The sequence below is a fragment of the Sceloporus occidentalis genome, unplaced genomic scaffold (assembly GCF_023333645.1).
Source record: "Sceloporus occidentalis isolate IW3139 unplaced genomic scaffold, rSceOcc1.0.p SCAF_14, whole genome shotgun sequence".
Taxonomy (NCBI): Eukaryota; Metazoa; Chordata; class Lepidosauria; order Squamata; family Phrynosomatidae; genus Sceloporus; species Sceloporus occidentalis.
This window is the reverse complement of record NW_028316994.1, coordinates 2,444,287-2,465,123: the sequence shown is the minus strand read 5'-3', so window position 1 is coordinate 2,465,123 and position 20,837 is coordinate 2,444,287. Positions and strand designations below refer to the sequence as shown.

The window sequence follows — 20,837 nt, the reverse complement described above, 5'->3', positions numbered from 1 at the left end:
ACAGAGAGCAACTAAACAAGGTACAGCTCTGGAGACAGACTTTGCAATTGCCCATCTAAATAATAAACAATTTAGTCCACAGTATGCCTCATGAAATTATTGAAAAGAATAAAACATTGGCGGGTTACACACTGCCAAAAAGTACGTGCTCGGAAAGGATGCCCCAAACCCTAGCACGTGCCGAGCACGTAAAAAATGGGCACCACCATTTTGACATAGTGGACACTTAGCGTTCGCACGTTGCGGTGCAGAAATAATGCAGGACCTTGAGGCGTCATTTCGGCGCTGTAAAAAGAACCCACTTTTTGCAGGTTCTTTTTGCTGCGCTGGGGAAGTGCGCGGTTTGTCCACTGCAGTTCCCTGGCGCAGTAAACACGGGCGCTGGCAGAGCACCCTTTTGTGGCGGTCTGTAAAGTGCCATAGATATACGAATATTCTGCTGTATTTGTAAATATATATTTCTGGCTTACAGTCAATATAAAGTTCCACAGAATTTCTTTTTCAGTTCTTTTTTCTTATCAAGTGTTCCCTGTTGTTCAGTGTAGGTCTTAATACAATGATGTAACACTTGAGAGAGAAAATACAACCAAGTAACCCAGCACTGGAAGTTCAGATGGAGAAGATCTCCACAACTACCATGTATTTGCCCTTGGTGCAAAGGTTGGAACAAAGGTTAACCAAACACTGCAAAAGATGAACATGCTGAATGTGATAAATTTGGCTTCACTGAACGTGTCAGGTAGCATTCGAGCAAAGAAGGCCACTATAAAATTGATGACTGCCAGAAAGCCCAGGTAATGTACGACACAGAAAAACATAGTCCTAGACCAGTGATGGCGAACCTTTATGAGGTCGCGTGCCGGGGGCGGGGCTTCTACCCCCAGGATGGGAGTGGGTGCTTGGGCAGGGCTTCCGCCCTCCAGGGGGCGAGGCTTCCACCCTCCAGGGGCAGGGCTTCCACCCCCTTTTCAGAGGGTCCCTCCTGGGGCTGTCAGAGGCCGGCAAAAGGGCTCCGTAGGGCCCTTTCCCGGCGAGCGAATGCCGAGGAGGAGGAGGCTGGAACGCGTCCCAGCCGCCTCCTCCTCCTCCCGGCTTGCCTTCGCTCGCTGGGAAAGGGCTCTGCGGAGCCCTTTCCTGGCGAGTGACGGAAGGGCGAGGGCCCTTTTGCCGGCCTCTGACGGCCCCAGGAGGGACCCTCTGAAAAGGGGGTGGAAGCCCTGCCCCTGGAGGGTGGAAGCCTCGCCCCCTGGAGGGCGGAAGCCCTGCCCAAGCACCCACTCCCATCCTGGGGGTAGAAGCCCCGCCCCCGGCACGCGACCTCATAAAGGTTCGCCATCACTGGTCTAGGACTATGTTTTTCTGTGTCGTACATTACCTGGGCTTTCTGGCAGTCATCAATTTTATAGTGGCCTTCTTTGCTCGAATGCTACCTGACACGTTCAGTGAAGCCAAATTTATCACATTCAGCATGTTCATCTTTTGCAGTGTTTGGTTAACCTTTGTTCCAACCTTTGCACCAAGGGCAAATACATGGTAGTTGTGGAGATCTTCTCCATCTGAACTTCCAGTGCTGGGTTACTTGGTTGTATTTTCTCTCTCAAGTGTTACATCATTGTATTAAGACCTACACTGAACAACAGGGAACACTTGATAAGAAAAAAGAACTGAAAAAGAAATTCTGTGGAACTTTATATTGACTGTAAGCCAGAAATATATATTTACAAATACAGCAGAATATTCGTATATCTATGGCACTTTACAGACCGCCACAAAAGGGTGCTCTGCCAGCGCCCGTGTTTACTGCGCCAGGGAACTGCAGTGGACAAACCGCGCACTTCCCCAGCGCAGCAAAAAGAACCTGCAAAAAGTGGGTTCTTTTTACAGCGCCGAAATGACGCCTCAAGGTCCTGCATTATTTCTGCACCGCAACGTGCGAACGCTAAGTTCGCCCTTTCTGCGGAGCCCTTTCCCGGCAAGCCAAGGCAAGCTGGGAGGGAAGAGGGCTGGGAGGAGGAGACAGACGCGCATGTGCCTCTGTCTCCTCCTCCGAGGCACCATTTTCTGGCAGGGAGGAGGCGGAACGGGCACGTGCCCGTTCCACCTTCTCCCTTGCCCCCCGTGCCTGGCGAAACCGCGCTGCGTGCCACCCGTGGCACGGGCTTGCCATCACAGTCCTAGACCCTTCATTACATTCAAGTAGAATTTCTCCACTCACTGAAAGCATGTTGGTATTGGGGAATGGAGGCGAGGTTAATAGCCACATTGTACAAATGCTTGCTTGGATAAAAGAACAGAAACACCCCCAGCAAACCCAGTTGAGCAGAGAAGGGATCTTGGTTTCATGGAAGCTAGCATCAAGTAAATTCTCCCAGAGGGTTACCTAATCCAGATAGTTCAAACTGGGCCTATTTGCCACACTCAATTCAGCAGTTAACTTTTATATAACAGCTGATAATTGTAATGTGTTTAACTTCTTGAAGGACTCTGGAATCTTTAGTGATATACCTTGGATTTCATTGTTACATCTCAGTCTTATGTTAATCTCAAGTAGAGTAGATTTACATAGGTAATGAGTTGCCATTTAGCAATTAATTCAGTGAGTCTACTCTAGATCACAGTAGCCATTGCATTAAGGATTTGATCGTACCTATAATCATAAGAAATTAAGAACTTCTTAAAATATATAGTCAACACATAATTGCTGGTTACCTTACTATTATTATTATTATTATTATTATTATTATTTTCTTATATGCCTACTTTCTCCGAATCTAGGGACTCAAGGTGGCAAATGAACTTAGCAGTAGCAAAAGAAAATACCAGTTTATTTGTGTAGTTGTGATGGTACTATGATTTAAGTGGCTTTCACATGAAAACTTGTCTATACTCAGAGAGTTTTTTAGTTTTGATTTTTAAAAATACAATTTTGCAAAGAGGTTTCAAGATAATGATCCTGTGAAGATGTGCAAGGTTACCAAAGCTGATTCTCCAGTTCAGCAGTGTAAAAAGAGTGCTTTTAGATTTTAGGGGTAGTCCAGAAGTATCTATATTCAAATCCAAAAAAATAATATGAAGGCAGGGAAATCTACTACAAGTAAATTTTTCATAGATAAATTATATTTTTTCAAGATTATATTGTCATGGAGGCCAGTGTTATCATGAAACAGTAGATTTCTTGTCTTGCAGCCCATTTCTCTCTGTTTCTAATGTCTTTTCCTTGCTGGGGATCATAGTTCAAAAGTTGAGTGCCCTTAGCATTTCAATAAAGCAGAAAAGAAAACGATTTTTGACAAACAAGTGCAGGGATTCCACAGGGATCCTTACCTCTGACTTGTTAATTTCCTTCCCCTATAATGTCAAAAGTACTGCAATTAGTGCTGCTGCTTGAAATCCCAGTGGAATTTCAGTGACCACTAGTCAAACTAATAGCAAAGACTATGAAGGTTCTTGTCAATATATGTAATACAAGGGCTACGACGAAAGATTATTTTTATTCACACCCAGCCAACCAACTTGTTGTGTCTTCAGAAACTCTGATGACAGGGTTTGTCGATATTCTCTTGAATGAAGGATTGAACTCACCATTTAGGATGGTTGTCTTAGTAGTGGCACTGTTGATGTTATTTCCACACAAGGTATGCAAGGGCCGTGTTGTTAAATGCATGGTTAAGGATCCACACCCTCCACTTCGCAAGTACAATCAATTGGGAGATGTCCTCATTGGTGCCATTGCTTCTCAGTCCTTCATTGTTACTACTTCAACAGACCTCACTAAACCACCCCCACCAACCGTATTTGAGGAATTTGTGTAAGGTTTGATTTTTGTTAACTTTATTTTTCTTTTGCTGTTCTTGCCTTTCAGGAATGAACCATGTTGCATGACCAGAATAAATGTTGTTGCTTTGCATGAAAGGCCAGTTGCTGTTGCCATTGCAGAATGACCAGAATGACATGCCATTGCATGTAAATACAGCTAAAATAGTATAAACGATGAGAAGAATTTAAGCTTTCCAACATTATTTCAAAATTCTTTTTTTAAATTGTTACAGCAATAGCAATAGCAAGTATTAATCTAGTAAGCTAGATTAATCATCTGTACATTTTCTGTATTCATGATTGCTACTTAGTCACAATTATGATGTTATTTGGATCATTTTAATTCCGACTTCTATCCTACTTCAGGGGGCATCAGCTGCATCCAGAAAAGGCAGTCCATTTTGCCTGTACTTGGAGCAGAAGTGAATGATGTTTTCCTCAGGTTTTGGTGTGGGTCAGGCAGGGAGACATTGCTTAGTTAAGTATACGGAGTTAAATAGCTGATAGAGAATACTGGCCAAGATTTTGATGTGATTTTTTTTGCAAGTAAATCCCAATTAAGTAAAAAGCCTCGTGGTAGTTAACCATTTCCCCTGCAGTGTCTTGAAATCATTTACCTCAAAGATGAGGAAAATTGTAAGTATTCTCTGCTTTCCGAAATGGAACTTTCTAATAAGTTTTCATTATTTAGATTTTATTACATTGTCCATTTAAAATAAATAAATAAACTGAGCTGAAACAGCATAAGCTGTCCATATTATGAATGCTTATATTGTTCTGTTCTGTAACTTCCATGCAGATATTTACAAAATACTGTTTTCTAGAGATGATCAGTTATAGTGTTTGGTTTGTCTCATCTTTCTGTAGACCATCTTAGTATAAAGATTGCATCAACGGAAGATTTTATTCTCTATCTATCTATCTATCTATCTATCTATCTATCTATCTATCTATTCTAATAACTAAGAATGTTCTGGTTTGAAAAATTAGAAAATGACACATATTTTTACAGAATACAACTTTTATTCCAGGGTAGTGCCAAAGAATTACCAACACATCTTGGCCATGGCATTTGCAATACAGGAGATCAATGAAAACCCTCAGCTCTTACCCAATGTCACTTTGGGTTTCCTCATCTATGACAGTCATTTAAATGCAAAGTGGACTTATCATGACACAATGTTACTTACATCATCACCGGACAGCTTTGTCCCCAACTATAAATGTGACACTCAGAGTAAACTGTTAGCAGTGATTGGTGGACTGGACTCCCAAACCTCTTTTCATGTGGCAACCATCTTGGATATCTATAAAATTCCACAGGTTGTGTATATGATTGTGTTGTGTTGAACTGTAGAATTTCATATTAATTCCAGCATCACTGCTGCTTTTATTTTGAGGTTTAGAAACACAAATATTTTGCAAAGAAAAATACCTTTCCTAATTCACTCATAAATGAGGAAAGAAATTACTGTGATTCAATGACTATACTCTTGCCATGGTAAAGGAAGGAAGGAAGGAAGGAAGGAAGGAAGGAAGGAAGGAAGGAAGGAGGTGTATTCAACTCTGTCTTTGTTAATGTTTCCATAACCCTCCAATTCAATGTGTGAATCTAAATTTATCTCTTTTTGTGTAATCTCTTTTGCACATATAGTACTATTTAATACAAGAAGGGGAGTAATATCTGCATTGTTAAGTCCCATGTCAATCATAGACCTTCTGAAGGAAGGAGATCCATTTTATAAAGTGGATTATTGCTCTGATGTGAGAGCAAAGAGATTAGTACCTTACAGCAAGTAAAGCTCAGTGATAGCAAAGATTATTTATTTATGTGTAACTCCAAAGGCACAACTCATGGACAGAGTTGGAAAACATACTAATGTTAATATTTGGTTCAAACTCATAGCCATGTTAGTCTGGAAAATCAGTAAGCAAAGGAATTTTGTAGCACCTTTGAGAATAACTGAAAGAAAGAAGCATGAGCTGATAGCATGAGTTTTCATAGACCTGATGCATCTGAGGAAGTATACCAGCTGAGGAAGTTATCTCAAATCTCTGAAAGTTCATGCTACCAGCTTCTGTCTTTCGATTAGTCTCGAACGTGCTATAAGATCCCATTAACATTTGATATAATTTAAAGGTAAATGTCTATGTTTTTAATTAATGTCCTATTATGCATAACCTTTTGAATGTTATTTTCCTGTGAAAATAAAGAGTTTTAGAACTTCTTTGGACTGATGTGAAGCAGTGAATAAATCTAATAAATGAAATCAAATGAAACATAGAAATAATGGTACAAGGAAATGTTGCAGCATCACAAGGAAAGTGGTCCCTCCACATTCGTTGGGCTTAGAAGGTGAAGGACCCCTGTGAATGTAGAAAAACCACAAATAAAAACCACTATTCTTTTGCCCTGAGAGGACACCTCTCTAGGAATCTCCAAGGCCTCCAGTGCAATTCTTTGGTGAGTATCTGCCAGAAATTGATCACAGAATCATGCCAGATGATGTACAAATCCCTAGAGAGGGGTTTTCTCTAGGAACTTCTAAGCTGTCCAGAACAATTCTATGGTCAATGTCTGGCTGAATTGCGCTGGAGGACCTAAAGATTCCCAGAGAGAAGATATTAATCAAACCTGCAATAAATTAAACCTGCAAATGTTAAAGCCACAAATGTGAATAGCTATCTGTATTTTGTTTCTCACTATTCTTGTAACAAAAAACTTAACTGTATTTTAGGATGGTTAATGTGTCTTCTTTCACTTAATCTGTCTCCATAGCTCATATATGGCCCAGCTCCAGAGATGCATGATAAAACTCCAAACCTTTCCTTCTACCAGATGGTCCCACAGGAAAGTCTCCAGTATGAAGGGATTCTCTCTTTGCTTCTTCATTTCAGTTGGACATGGATTGCACTCATTGTTATGGATAATGACAATGGGGAAAGATTTGTGCAAACGGTGGTTCCACAGTTTTCAAAGCATGGCATCTGTTTTGCCTTCATAGAGAGAAGCCCTCTGGTAACATTTGCCTCTGAATTGGAAAATATGATGCAATGGGGGGGAAATCTTAATAATAAAATCATGGCCAGCAATGCCAATGTACTGGTAGCCTATGGAGAATCGTACTCAGTAGTGTTTTTAAGATGGTTGCCATATGTGTCACATCTAGAACATGTAATAAATAAGCCGAAAATATGGATAATGACAGCACAGATGGAGCTCACCTCAGTCACCTATCAGAGGGCATGGGAGACTCAAATAATCCATGGTGCTCTGTCCTTCACAATTCACTCCGATGTTGTAGCAGGATTTCAGTCATTTGTTCAAAGCAGAAACATCTCTAACCCAAAAGGAGATGGCTTTTTCAGAGATTTCTGGGAGCAGGCATTTGGCTGTATATTCCCACATAAAGTTGTATTTGAGGTGAATGATGTTATTTGCAACGGAGAGGAAAAACTGGACAGTCTTCCTGGGCCTTATTTTGAAATGAATATGACTGGACACAGCTACAGCATCTACAACAGTGTGTATGCTGTGGCTCATGCCTTACATGCCATGTACTCTTCAAGGCCCAAACACAGAGCAGTGATGGGCAGAAAGAAGCAGAGAATTCATAACCAACCACCATGGCAGGTAATGAACTGAACATGCCTTCCTGACATTTTTGTGTGTTACAACAGTTCACAGTCTCTGTAGTACAGCTGACTATGTATCCATAGATTCGTCATCCACAGATTCCAACATCCACAGCTTAGAAATATTGTTGTTGTTTCTTTAATAATAATAAAAAACACACATTGCTTTTGCCATCTTATATAAGGGACACTATTTTGCTGCCCTATTGTATATAATGGGACTTTGAGAATCCATGGAGCTTGGTATCCACATGAACCAAACCCAGCAGATTCCAAGGACCCATTGCAATTTCTATTCTGGTATTGAAAACTTTGTGTGCTAAATGCCTGAGCAGGGAAAGTGTGATAGTCCCATAACCTCTCAGGGATTTCTTTCACTCCTGCAGATGGGAGGCAATTTTTCTTCTGAAAGGAAGAACCTCTTGTAGGCATGAAGATTCTCCATTTAATTTATAATACTCAGGAAAATCAGTGTTCAAAAATGTGTAAAAAGTCTCCATGGATATAGGAAGCTCTCTCCTTCCCAAAAGTTCCTCTCTATGTTTAGAGGCCAATGAAAATTAGAATGGAGAAGGGCGCAGTTCTTATATTGCCTCTGTTCTTGTATTTTCCATACATTGTTCAATATCAGGGAGGATTACTGTCTTCCTGAATTACTTGTATGCTTACATTTCCATCTTTCTTTTCTCACAGTCTAAAGGGAAAAAATGAAGTGCCCTCTAGTTTAATCAACTTTCTCCAATTTCATTTTTACAATCTGTTAATGGGTTTTGCCAACAGCATAGATTATAATTGTGCTAATTTATGTAGTGTCCTCTCCTATGATTTCCACATCGCACAGATTTCCTGTCTGAAAACATTCCTGGATATCATCATATTTGAAATGCTTGTCTTTTCCATCTAGCTCCATCACTTTCTGAAAGCTGTGTCATTTAATAACAGTGCTGGTGACAAGATCTCCTTTAACCAGAGATGGGAGTTAGTCACCGGATTTGATATGATCAACTGGATTATTCCCTCCAACGAAACCTTTATGAGAGTGAAAGTTGGCAGGATTGATCCCCATGCTGGTTCAGATCCATATTTCCTGATCAATGAAGATGCCATAACATGGCCCACTTTATTCAATCAGGTAGGATCCAGTCATCAACAGCTCAGAATTCCCCTAGTTTTGAATGAGCAGAGATACATTCTTCTTGAGTTGTAAAATTATTTTGGCAGTAATACTGATGAACCATTAGTGGTTACTATTGTTGCTGGATAAAACATAATACATGAATTACTTTATCAAATTAACTTTCACAGAATTCCCCCCTTCAGAAACTATAAGAGCGAATTTAAAATCGAATTGACCTATTTATGACTGTATAAAAAGGTCAGTGTCAAGTTATGTGAGAGCATTAAACAACAATTCCTTATTCCAGTCCAGAGACTACGTAAAATCAAATTCATAATGTATAAAATACATTAAGAGCACAAGTAACAACTGCTCAGTTCATACAGATAGACCTTATTTCGGACCCTGGAAGCCAAGATGACAAATATTAGGCTGTTATACTTTGGACACATTATTAGAAGGCACAACTCACTGGAAAAAACAATAATGCTAGGAAAGGTGGAGGGAAGTAGAAAGAGAGGAAGGCTGCATGCTAGATGGATGGGCTCTATTAAGGAGAAGAAGAAGAAGAATGTACAGGAACTAAGCAGAGGAGTGGAGAACAGGGAGTCTTTTTTATTATTATTATTATTTTATTGGTAGAATGAAATTAATACATGTTATTATAATAAATTGATAAAATATTGATTAAATTCACCTTACAATAATATATAAAAAAGACTTTTACATTATATTCCCCATACATATAATATATCCCTTTATATTCCATTCTTTACTACTTTATCTAACTTTAATTCATATTTCTTTTCATCATATATTTTTCATAATTTCCCCCTTCCCCAAGTGCTCCCCATCACCCGAGCCTGTCTTCTTATTACTCTATCTCCAGAATTGTAACTCTTCCTCTGGTGGTAAAACACCTCCTTCTTTTCCTAAAACTTTTTGTACAAATGTTTTCCATATTGCTTCGAAATCATTTCTCTTGATTATTCCTCTTCTAAACTTAATTTCACTAGTTAACTTGTCATTAATTGCTATTTGCCAAATCTCTCTATACCAATCTTGTATTTGTAAATCTCCCTGGTCTTTCCACTTTTTTGCTATCATTAATCTCGCCGCTGTTAATAAATTTGTAATTAAATCATTTATAACTTGGGTGCAGTTAATTTTATCATATAGAGATAATAACGCTATCTTTGGACTAAATTCTAAATCAATTTTTGTTATTTCTTTTATCTCCTCAAATACAATTTGCCAAAATCTCCTTACGGTTCTACATCCCCACCACATATGCATATAAGTGCCTATCTCTTGACACCCTCTCCAACATAACCTTGAATAATTCTTATTTATATGACTTAACCTTACAGGCGTTAAATACCATTTCCAAATTATTTTGTAATAGTTCTCTTTTATTCGTATAGAATAAAATTTTAAATGGCGTTGATTCCAAATTTTCCCCCATTCGTGGTCATTTATTTTTTGTACTAAATCATCCTCCCATGTTGTCTTTAAATAATCTTCTTTCTCATTATATTTTAATAATAATTTATATATTTCACTTGTGACCCCTTTCAAAGTTTCATTCGCCTCTATACTTTCTCTTTGCCTAATCAACTGTTCAAATTTTGTGTATTCTCTAATCTCTCCTATATTTTTCTCATACTTCTTTGTCCATTGTTCCAATTGAATATAATTATACCAAGTTAATTTTGATCCTTGCAATTTCTCCTTTATTTTCCCTTTCTCCCTCATAATCTTCATCCATTCTTTTATCCTATATATTTCTTGACCTTTTACTAATTTCTCTACTTCTTCCTTTAAATTTACTGGAAAATTTTTTAGCATTATAACTGGTGTTAAAGGTGAAATAGCTGGCATTAGTTTTTCTTTATTTTTTTTCCAAATTTCTAATATATTCTTTAAAAAGGGGTTTTCTATTTCCTTCATTTCTTTCATAGTAAGTTCTTTAAAAATTATATTTTCCAATTTTTCCTCTATTCTTGTTGTTTCCATCTCTAACCAATCTAATTCCCCTTTCTCTATGATTCCATCTATAATATATCTTATTTGGTTTGCATTATAGTACAATTTTAAATTTGGGAGACCCAAACCTCCTTCTTTTTGGGGTTTATACCAATATCTTTTATTAATCCTTGCTTTTTTATTCCCATTACAATAGTTATTCACTAATACTTGCCAATTTTTAATTTCAACCTCTGATATTTGTATTGGCAACATCCTAAACAAAAAATTAATCTTAGGCAGAATTTTCATTTTTATTAATGCGATTCTACCGAACCATGATAATTTTATATTTTTATATTCTTCTAATTTCCTTTTAATTTCTATTCTTAATTTTTTATAGTTCTGATCCTCTAATTTGTGTAGATTTTTTGTAATTTTTATTCCTAGATATTTAATTGTATCTTTTACCTTTATATCTATCTTTCCATCCTTTACAAATTCCTGTTCTTCCGTTTTTGGATAATTGAACAACATTAGCTCTGATTTATTCCAATTGACTCTTAGTCCTGTCATTTGTCCAAACTCCTTTAAATGGTTTTTCACATTATTCATTTTTTCCAAGGGGTCTCTAATTGTTAATAGAGTATCATCTGCAAATAAACTTATCTTATTCAATTTTCTCATCCCAATTCCTTCCAAATTTTTATCCTCCCTAATAATATTTGCTAATATTTCAATAATTATTGCAAATAAAACCGGGGAAAGAGGGCATCCTTGCCTTGTTCCTCTAGAAATTGAAATTTGTTCTGTTATTCCATCACTTATTGTTACTACTGCTGTGTTATTTAAATATAACTGATCTATCAATCCTCTAAACTTTTCTCCCATACCTAATTTCTTTAATGTTATTTTTAATGCTGGCCATTCCACACAATCAAAAGCTTTATAAATATCTAATGCCATTATTCCTGCTTTCTGCTTTCTTCACGAGGGCAGTTAACAACAAAGTTGAGTTGTATTTGTTCAAGACGAGCTTCTGACTGTGTCAACTCATATCAACAAAAGTACAGGGAACACATTACCAAACAGATTTAAAGATAATAAGAGAAGGACAAACTGGGGACCATAACCTTTAAACATTTGCGGAAGGTATATTAAAGGTGGATTAGGGGCTAGTGTCATTAATGAGGAATCATCAGATGTTTCTCAGGTAAAACTGTTGCCTTGAAGCATTGATAGAAAGAACTTGTGTCAATCCTAAACTGAGTAAACCCATTAAATCAATTGTTGGCAAAGACAACTGATTCAATAGGTCTGTTCTCATTGTCATCAACAATAGGATTTTGGTCATTGTTTTCCATACTATACCATTGTTTTCCATACCGTTACACCTCTCTCCAAGGTGTAAACGTTTCCAATTAATTGATGTATTTCCTCCCTTTCATTTATGGTTTAGGTGAAGCCTCTTTCTGTATGTACTGAAAAGTGTCCTCTTGGGACTAGTAAGAAAGTGAAAGAAGGGGAGCCATTTTGCTGTTATGATTGCATTTCATGTCCAGAAGGGAAGATTTCAGACCAGGAGGGTAAGATGTAAACTTATATACAGAGTTATCATAAGAATTGTCATGATAGATAAGAGTGAGAATTCCATTTGATAAGCATGTGTATGTGTAATAAGAACTTCACGAAATCCCCAAATGATGGGGAATTTGGAAAGTGTTACGTGAAAGTGTAACTGATCAATTTATTCAGGAAGATGACTTTGAGTGTTTAGCTGTTAAAAATCTCCCTTTGAATATCTTAACACTCAGCGATACTTGTTGGGCTGACTTTTCTGACATGCTTGTTAAAGTGAATAACCACATAGCAGATAGGCAGGGATGTCATTCTTCACTAAGATTTTTTCCTGAAGTCATTTCAGCACTTGTTTTCCTATTGTAAGAAAGTCTTTGAAAACAATGCAGTCAAAGGTTATTCACACTTTGAAAAATTTGCATGTGGTTGTTTAGCACAATAAACAGTGTTTTCTACACAAGAAACAGCATTTTCTACTTGGAAAATAATATTTCATGGAAATGCAGTTTTCTGTAGAGACCAACCACATGCAAATGTTATACAGGATTTTATCAATACATAATTCATTTTATCATAACAAAAAGCAGGATTCTGTGATTCTATCTGAGTCCCTGGCCTTGGAAATACCAAGCTGAAATGTTCAAGAAGACTGAGAGTATTGGATTGAGTAAACCTAAATAAAGTAATACAATAAAACTCAATATCATTCCAGGAACTGGTAAAGGACTCCAAAGAGGGTACTTGGTCTGGTGAACATGCTTGTCCAAATTATTATAGGCAAAATAAAGAAAGACAAATCCTTCAGTAACATTTCCATTATCTCTGTTCTGTATACATTCCTGATTTCCTCTTTCATTTCCCATCCTTGTATTGGAAAAAAACCTATGTTAGGGTAAGGAATTGAAGAATGGGGTAGCAGAGGTTTCCCTTTAAAATGGTAAAGACTCGCCAGTCTTCTCAAACTTAGGAAGCTGAAATAAGTACAGTTTTCGGCACCATCTTTTCACACAAGGGATTATGGACTGTATTTATCATCCACCACCCCTATAAATTACTATACATTATAGATTACTATAAATATGATGAGTGCTGCTCTTCCACCTGCTACATTTATTATTTATACATATTTTCACACAAGAGATTATGGAGGAGGGTGACTAAAATGGTGAAGGGTCTGGAAACCATGCCCTATGAGGAACACCTTAGGGAGCTGGGTATGTTTAGTCTGGAGAAAAGAAGGTTAAGAGGTGATTTGATAGCCCTGTTTAATTATTTGAAGGGATGTCATATTGAGGAGGGAGCAAGCTTGTTTTCTGCTGCTCCAGAGACTAGGACCCGGAGCAATGGATGCAAGCTGCAGGAAAAGAGATTCCACCTCAACATTAGGAGGAACATCCTGACTGTAAGGGCTATTCGACAGTGGAACAAACTCCTTCCTCAGAGTGTAGTGGAGTCTCCCTCCTTGGAGGTCTTCAAATGGAGGCTGGATGGTCATATCTCGTGGATGCTTTGATTTGGATTTCCTGCATGGCAGGGGGTTGGACTGGATGGCCCTTGCGGTCTCTTCCAATGCTATGATTCTATGATTCTATGACTGTGTTTATCCAGCGCCCCTAGAAATTACTATACATTACTATGCAGAATATTTGGGAAGCTTCGGAACATCGCATTGGATCCAAATCAGTTGAACATTGTTTCCCCTTCAGTTCAGTGAGACAAAAGAATTCATTTGCTCAAGTTATTGTCACTCGTATTCTTTGACTAGAAACACATATCTATGAGAAAGATATGGCTCATGGGTAAGATTCATTCCAGTTTTGTGAAACTAAGATTATATCTTTTCACTGCAGACATGGATGATTGCTATAAATGCACAGATGAAAAATATCCAAACAAAAAGCAGGACCTATGTATTTCCAAGAATGTAAGCTTCTTGTCTTATGAAGAACCTTTGGGGATCAGCTTAGGCTTTGTTGCTCTCTTCTGCTCTGCAGTCACAGCTCTGGTGCTGGTCATCTTCCTGAAGCACAGGAATACTCCCATTGTCAAAGCCAACAACCAGAACCTCACCTATGCGCTCCTCATTTCCCTCTTCTTCTGCTTCCTTTCGGCATTGCTGTTCATTGGCCGTCCACAGAAGGCAACATGTTTCCTCCGACAAACTGCTTTTGGCATTGTCTTTTCAGTGTCTCTTTCCTGTGTGTTGGCAAAGACCATCACAGTGGTTCTGGCTTTCATGGCCACCAAGCCAGGATCCAGGTTGACGAAGTGGGTGGGGAAAGGAATGGCTAAGGCCATTGTTCTTTACTGCACTTTTATTCAAGCAGGGATTTGTACAGTTTGGGTGGCAACTTCTGCCCCATTCCCAGATGTTGACATGCATTCAATGATCAAAGAGATTATCTTGGAGTGTAATGAAGGATCTGTGACTATGTTTTATTGTGTCTTGGGCTATATGGGCTTTTTGGCCACTATCAGTTTTACTGTTGCATTCCTTGCCAGGAAGCTACCTGACATTTTCAATGAAGCCAAGTTTATCACTTTCAGTATGCTGGTCTTTTGTAGTGTTTGGCTGACCTTTGTTCCAGCCTACCTGAGTTCGAAGGGAAAATACATGGTAGCTGTAGAGATCTTCTCAATCTTGGCCTCCAGTGCTGGGTTGCTTGGCTGCATCTTTACACCCAAGTGTTACATAATTATATTGCGGCCTCAGCTGAACAACAGGGAACAGCTTATTTGGAGAAAACATCAAAGAATGTAATCATTTGTCTCTATTTCTCCAGTCTGCACATATCTAAGTTGATGTATTTAAGTTTCTGTTTTATTATGAATAGAGTTTTTTGTCTCATATCCCTGCCACAGGAATCAATGTAAGTTCTATTAAACAGAATTTTATATAATGGTGTAAGAGTCCAGATTTTACAGCTAATAATAAGGGCTTAAGGATAGATATTAGTAAACCCAACAGCCCTAGTTCTTTTTGATGATGAAGAAGATATGAGTACATACCGATCCCTGTATGAATCTCGGCTTTGCCAGTGCGATGGTGGTGTTATTGAAAAAACAGAACATGTTCTTCTGTACTGTCAATTTTATAAAGATATCCACCATCAGCTCATCATGCCTCTTCTAAATAAATAGCCTGGTCATAATGACACTTTCTATTTACGTTATCTCTTGGATAACCAAAAACCAAATGTTCTTCACAAGGTGGCAAAATGTTGCTATATTGTATGTAAATTACGCCCCCAACTGGTTGCTGACGAAAGCTGAAATGTTTACAGCTGATCTGAAATTGTATAGACAATTTTTAATAACTGTACTGTTTAATTGTTATATTGTCAATTTTTGCATTGGTCAATGACCTAATAAAATTTTACTACTACTACTACTACTACTAAATGAAACATGCACTATATGTGTAAAAGGGGTATTTCTTATCCAGTGAGAATTTTATTATATTGCAGGGTATAGAAGGATTCAATGCCCAAATAATTGTTTGCTTGTAGCTTCTACATCCTATTAAATTAAAATCAACTTGTTGAGCTTTTTTATTCCAAATAATTGGCTTTGTGCCCTTTAAACAGAGGTGAGTAGAAGGTTGATTCCTGTTAACATTGGAAACAATTGCTGTTTTCGCCTCCTCATCCCAACTTGTAAGACTGAAATGAAGAAAATATCAGGTAACCTCAAGTGGCGGAAATGCTTTTGTGTTATAGAAGAAAGTCAAGATAAGAAATAAATACTGACAACTACTTGGTATTTAAAAGTAAGGCCTCTCTCTGAGAAGTCTTAGTATTCTTCTCTAAATGTTGCAAAATATCTCTCCATTATGTTTTCAGAGAAGTGGAAGGGGAAAAGAATACTCCCCCCACCACCATTGATGCCGAGGAGTTATGTGGAAACAACACCAGGTACAAAACAAAATGGTTTTGCTTCATGAAGTAGAATAAATGAATTTTGGCACTTGGAATAACTTGAGGAAATAGGATGGGTGGGAAAGAAATTTGTCACAATTCTTGAAATGTTGTAGATTAAAATTTGATAGAAGAGTAGTTCCGTTTGAAATTCACCAATGGAGAAAATCCTAATATTATATGAAGTCAGACCTGTTACACTTCACTTGTGTTATAATCCTGCCTCAATCAGTAGGGAGAGGCGGGAAATATAAATTATTATTATTATTATTATTATTATTATTATTATTATTATTATTACAAAGCATTTATGTATGTTATGATAGCAAAAAGAGCAGCTATATACTTCCCCATATGCCTTGTCTTAAAGGTAAGTTGTCATTTTTCACTAGCACTACCCCAGTTTGGTAGCATATTAATTAATTAGGTGATGACCAGGGAAAAAAAGTGGGTGCAGAGTTCAAGTGGCATATAGGTCAGATATCCCCCACACACTGCATAATATTTTGAAATAGGCCTCTGCCATTAGCAAACATCTACATTAATTTCCTTTCTGGTTTGAGACCACAGCTTTGTTTTTGTGTTATTCTTTTTGTTGTTGGGATAATTTCAGGCCAAAATAAATTGTTCAGCCAAATTGCAGGAAAAATTCTCAATGTGACAAACAACCCAATCTTCAGGTAATTTTCAGGTTCGATCTTTTACTTTCAATAGCAGTTATGAAGAGGGCTGTAATTACTTCTGCTTCTTGTTTTTTTTAAAGATCGTCCATAAAGTTCTACTAGCTTATAGCGAAAGATAATAGCAAAGAATGCCATGGATGTTATAAATGCAGGCAGTTCTTTTAGAAGTAGAAGGGGATGAGGAATATGGAGGCTTTCCCAAATCTGTTGTCTGAAACTCCAGGGTTCAAAAGGCTGTCACTCAAGAAAATGTAACCAAAAGATTTCATTAAAAGGCATGTAGGGGCACCTGCACTGAAACAGAAGAAATTGGTTTGTATTCAGGATGATCTTATTTGTGGTGACAGTGCTGCTTGTACTTCTTCCTAATGTTTTAGGCAACAATCACTCTGTTAAATGCATGATGCATTATAAACATGCTCCACTTCACATGTCTCATCGGTCAGGAGACTTCCTTGTTGGTGTCATTGCTTCTCAGGCTTTCATTGTTTCTGTGCCAACAGCCTTCAATGAAGAATTCTTGCCAGTATCATCTGACAATATTATATAAGGCTGAGATTTTGATGACATGGAGCTTTGGGTGTATGCATGTTATCTATGCATAAGTATGTACACATGGAGGGAGGGGGCAAATCTGTATCTCAGAACAGAGTCATAATGAATGGAGCTATAGGAAAAACTTGGTACTGTTTAGGAAATTCTTGGTTTTTGAAGGGTCCCTTTTCCCCACAGTATGGGGAAAATAACTTGTCATGCATTTAAGCTTTTAAGAAAACTTTCACCCCAGTGATGAAGTTTTATTTCTGCATGTTTTAAAATATTTTCTCTGTCAGCTTCTGTATCACACTAAAGATCTCTGTAGTGTACAACAACATGAACTCTTTCAGATCCATGGTCTGTCTTCAGTGGTCTGGAGAGCTCCACCTGCAGACAATGCTTCTGCCTCATGTTCCATCCTTACTCATTCCAGTCACTGGGGTTCTCAGACCTCTGTGTAGCATTTTCCAAGTGTCCAGGGGAGCTGGTTTGGATTGATGGGATGAGTAAGTATGCTTCCATTAGATCAGTTCACACAACAACAGCACATATGACTCAAAATTTATGCACTGCATCCAGATTTGTGTTTAGGTTTCTAGTGGCTGAACCTTTTGTTATTTTCTTGTACAGGTCTTTCAGGGCTTTTTTATTTGTTTGTTTTTAAATTTATTGCAAGCCATTTCTCAAACATTTCTCTATGTTTGTAGTGGAAAGGATTGTTTTATATATTCAATGAATAATATAATCCACAGGAATGACTAGGGTCCAAAACACACTGCAGAAATAATCCAGTTTGAGACTCCTTGAACTGGCCTGGCTCAGTGCTAGTTCACTCCATCTTTATTACAGATTAGCAGATGTGAAAAAGGGGGGGGGATACAAAGTAAAATAAGGTAAAAACACAGGTTAAAATATTATTTAAAATATGATTTTAAAATCCAAGTGTGGCAGGGAAAGATTGATACTAGGCTACTACAGAGGTCGTTGCCTGACAGATTTTAACTGCAGCTGCACAGAATCTGACAACATTATATGTTATATCAGGGTTGGTGTCCAAAGGCAACAAAGAAGTATAAAAGTTACTGGTGTGTCCTTGATATTTATACAATAAAGATGAAATAAGGCTAAGGCAGATATCCCTATAGTATAAACATTGAAGTAATACATGCTCTGTCTGTCTGAGAAGGGGGACAACTGAAGGAAGGCATAACATCATGCCCTAGTAAAGGCTCTCTGATTTTGTGGTACTTCAAGTTTTTCTTATTTCAAAAGGGGCTGGAGAGATGGTTTTAAATGGAGAACAACTGAAATATGTAACATGTAACCCATGTTAACAGTTAAACCCAAAGAGTTCAATTATGCAATAAGCCTCTGAAATATGCAAGAGGCCATGTTAAATAAAGCCATGTTAAATACCCAAATGTGCTGTTGTGTGTGTTTTGGAATGGGGGGGGGGGGGTTGGCCAGAAAGGGAAGTCCATTTCTGCCATCTGTCTAGGAATAATGTTAAAATGTCCTCCATTTTGAGCATGCCTAAGAAAAGGACACTCCGCGGCGGCGGGGAGAAGGAAAAAGGGGCCGCTTGGCCCCTTTCTCCATTGCTTCGCTGGGCGCAGCCATCTGAAGGATGCGCCCAGCGAAGCAAAACGCCGCCGCAAACCAGGAAGGAGCTCTGAAACGGAGCTCCTTTCTGGTCCGCGGAAAGGGGCACCCTAGGCGCCCTGGCGCGGAGTGAGGACATCACATCCGCGCCGTCCCATGTAGAGGCGGCGCAGCCGTGACGTCCTCATGACGGCGGCCGTCTAGAACGGCCGCCATCATTTTTTACGCACACAGCACCGCACCTCCCTAACCCTAGTATGCGCTCTGCGCGTACCTTCATGGCGGTTTGTAACCCACCTCAGTCTAGCAAGTGGAAGAGCAGGAGTCATCATATTTATAGCAATCAATAAGGGTTACAGTCCATAATCCCCTGTGTGAAAAGATGGTGCCTGAATATTTATTTATTAATATTTATTTATTAAGAAGACTGGTGGGTTTTCCCATTTATCAATTCCTTACCCTGACAGGATTTTTTGTTTCAACACAAGGATAGGAAATGAAAGAGGAAATCAGAAATGTATACAGAACAGAGATAATGGAAGTGTTACTGAAGGATTTTTTCTTTCTTTATTTTGTCTATAATAATTTGGACAAGCATGTTCACCAGAGAACCTTCTTTGGAGTCCTTTACCAATTCCTGGAATGATATTGAGTTTTATTGTATTACTTTATTTAGGTTTACTCATGTCATGCCCAGCCTGGAGGATGGCTTGGAGGACTCAGAGGATGAGCTAGAGCCCCTGGGACCTGAACTTGTAATGGAGGAGCCAGAGCCCCTGGGGCTTGAACCTGTAATGGAGGAGCCAGAGGCTGGCCCTAGTTCTGCTGGAGCAGAGTCTATGGCCCCTCCAGAGGTTCAGCAGCCAAGTTTGCCTGGTGCCGAGGCTGTGGACACGGAGGAGGATCTGGGCAGTGTGCCTACCTTCAATGAGCGTCGAGCAGAAAGAGAGGGCCTTCGAAGATCTCGGAGGCTTTATCAGAAGCGTCTTAGTAATCAGACACAGCTGAAGGCCGGCTCCTTGCCTTCTTAAGCACCTGGAGCATGTGTGGTTCTTTGCCAGTGGATATCTGACTCTTTTAGAGGAAAGACTCTGTCTCTGGCTCCTTTGGCTTCTTGTCTTTACTACCTGGAAACCTTGACCTTGGACTGCTTCATCGACCTGCCTATCTGTTACCCTGAACCTCGGACCGTCTGACAATTCTCTTGGTAATCCCTTTTGCTAGAACTACTGTGAATCTCCAGGACTGTGTAGCTTACACTGACTTTGCTGTGCTGGGAGGGGGTTTGTTTGTTTGAGAACTAGCTGCCTTATCAGCCCTTTGGCTGCTTTCCCGGACAACTCAATCCGATACTCTCAGTCTTCTTGAACATGTCAGCTTGGTATTTCCAAGGCCAGGGACTCAGAAAGAATCACAGAATCCTGCTTTCTGTATTGATAAAATAATTTCTATATTGATACAATCCTGCTTAACAACTGCATTTTTATGAAATATTATTTTCCAAGTAGAAAATGCTGTTTTCTGTTTATAACAACACATGCAAATTTTGCACAGAACAAGTCCCAAATTATGAATAACCTTTCAAGACTGCATGGTTTTCAAAGACTTTCTTGCAATAGGAAGAAAATGGCTGAAATTACTTATTAATGTCTTCAAGAAGAATCTTAATGAAGGATTGCATCCCTACCTATATGCCATGTGGCTGTTCAGTATAACAAGCCTGTCAAAAAAGAAGAGGTGACAATTCTAAGTCAGCCCCACAAGTATAGCTGAGTATTAAGACATTCAAAGGGAGATTTTTAACATCTAAACACTCAAAGTCCTCTTCCTGAATAAATCCATCAGTTACACTTTCACATAACACTTTCCAAATTCCCCCTTCATTTGGGGATTTCGCAAAGTTCTTATTACACATACACATGCTTCAAAATGGAATTCTCACTTGTATCTATCATGACAATCCATTTGATAACTCTGTATATAAGT

General features: G+C 38.6%; 1 protein-coding gene across 1 annotated transcript; it reads left to right on the top strand.

The window, feature by feature from the left end:
- The first annotated feature begins 4,869 nt into the window (after nucleotides 1-4,869).
- LOC149303527 (vomeronasal type-2 receptor 26-like) lies at nucleotides 4,870-14,873 on the top strand. The gene is made up of 5 exons (XM_089480214.1): nucleotides 4,870-5,139; nucleotides 6,596-7,450; nucleotides 8,357-8,584; nucleotides 11,994-12,120; nucleotides 13,963-14,873. Exons 1-5 carry the CDS (start codon nucleotides 4,882-4,884, stop codon nucleotides 14,871-14,873), a joined length of 2,379 nt encoding a protein of 792 aa, XP_089336340.1. The 5' UTR covers nucleotides 4,870-4,881.
- The last annotated feature ends 5,964 nt before the right edge of the window (nucleotides 14,874-20,837 follow it).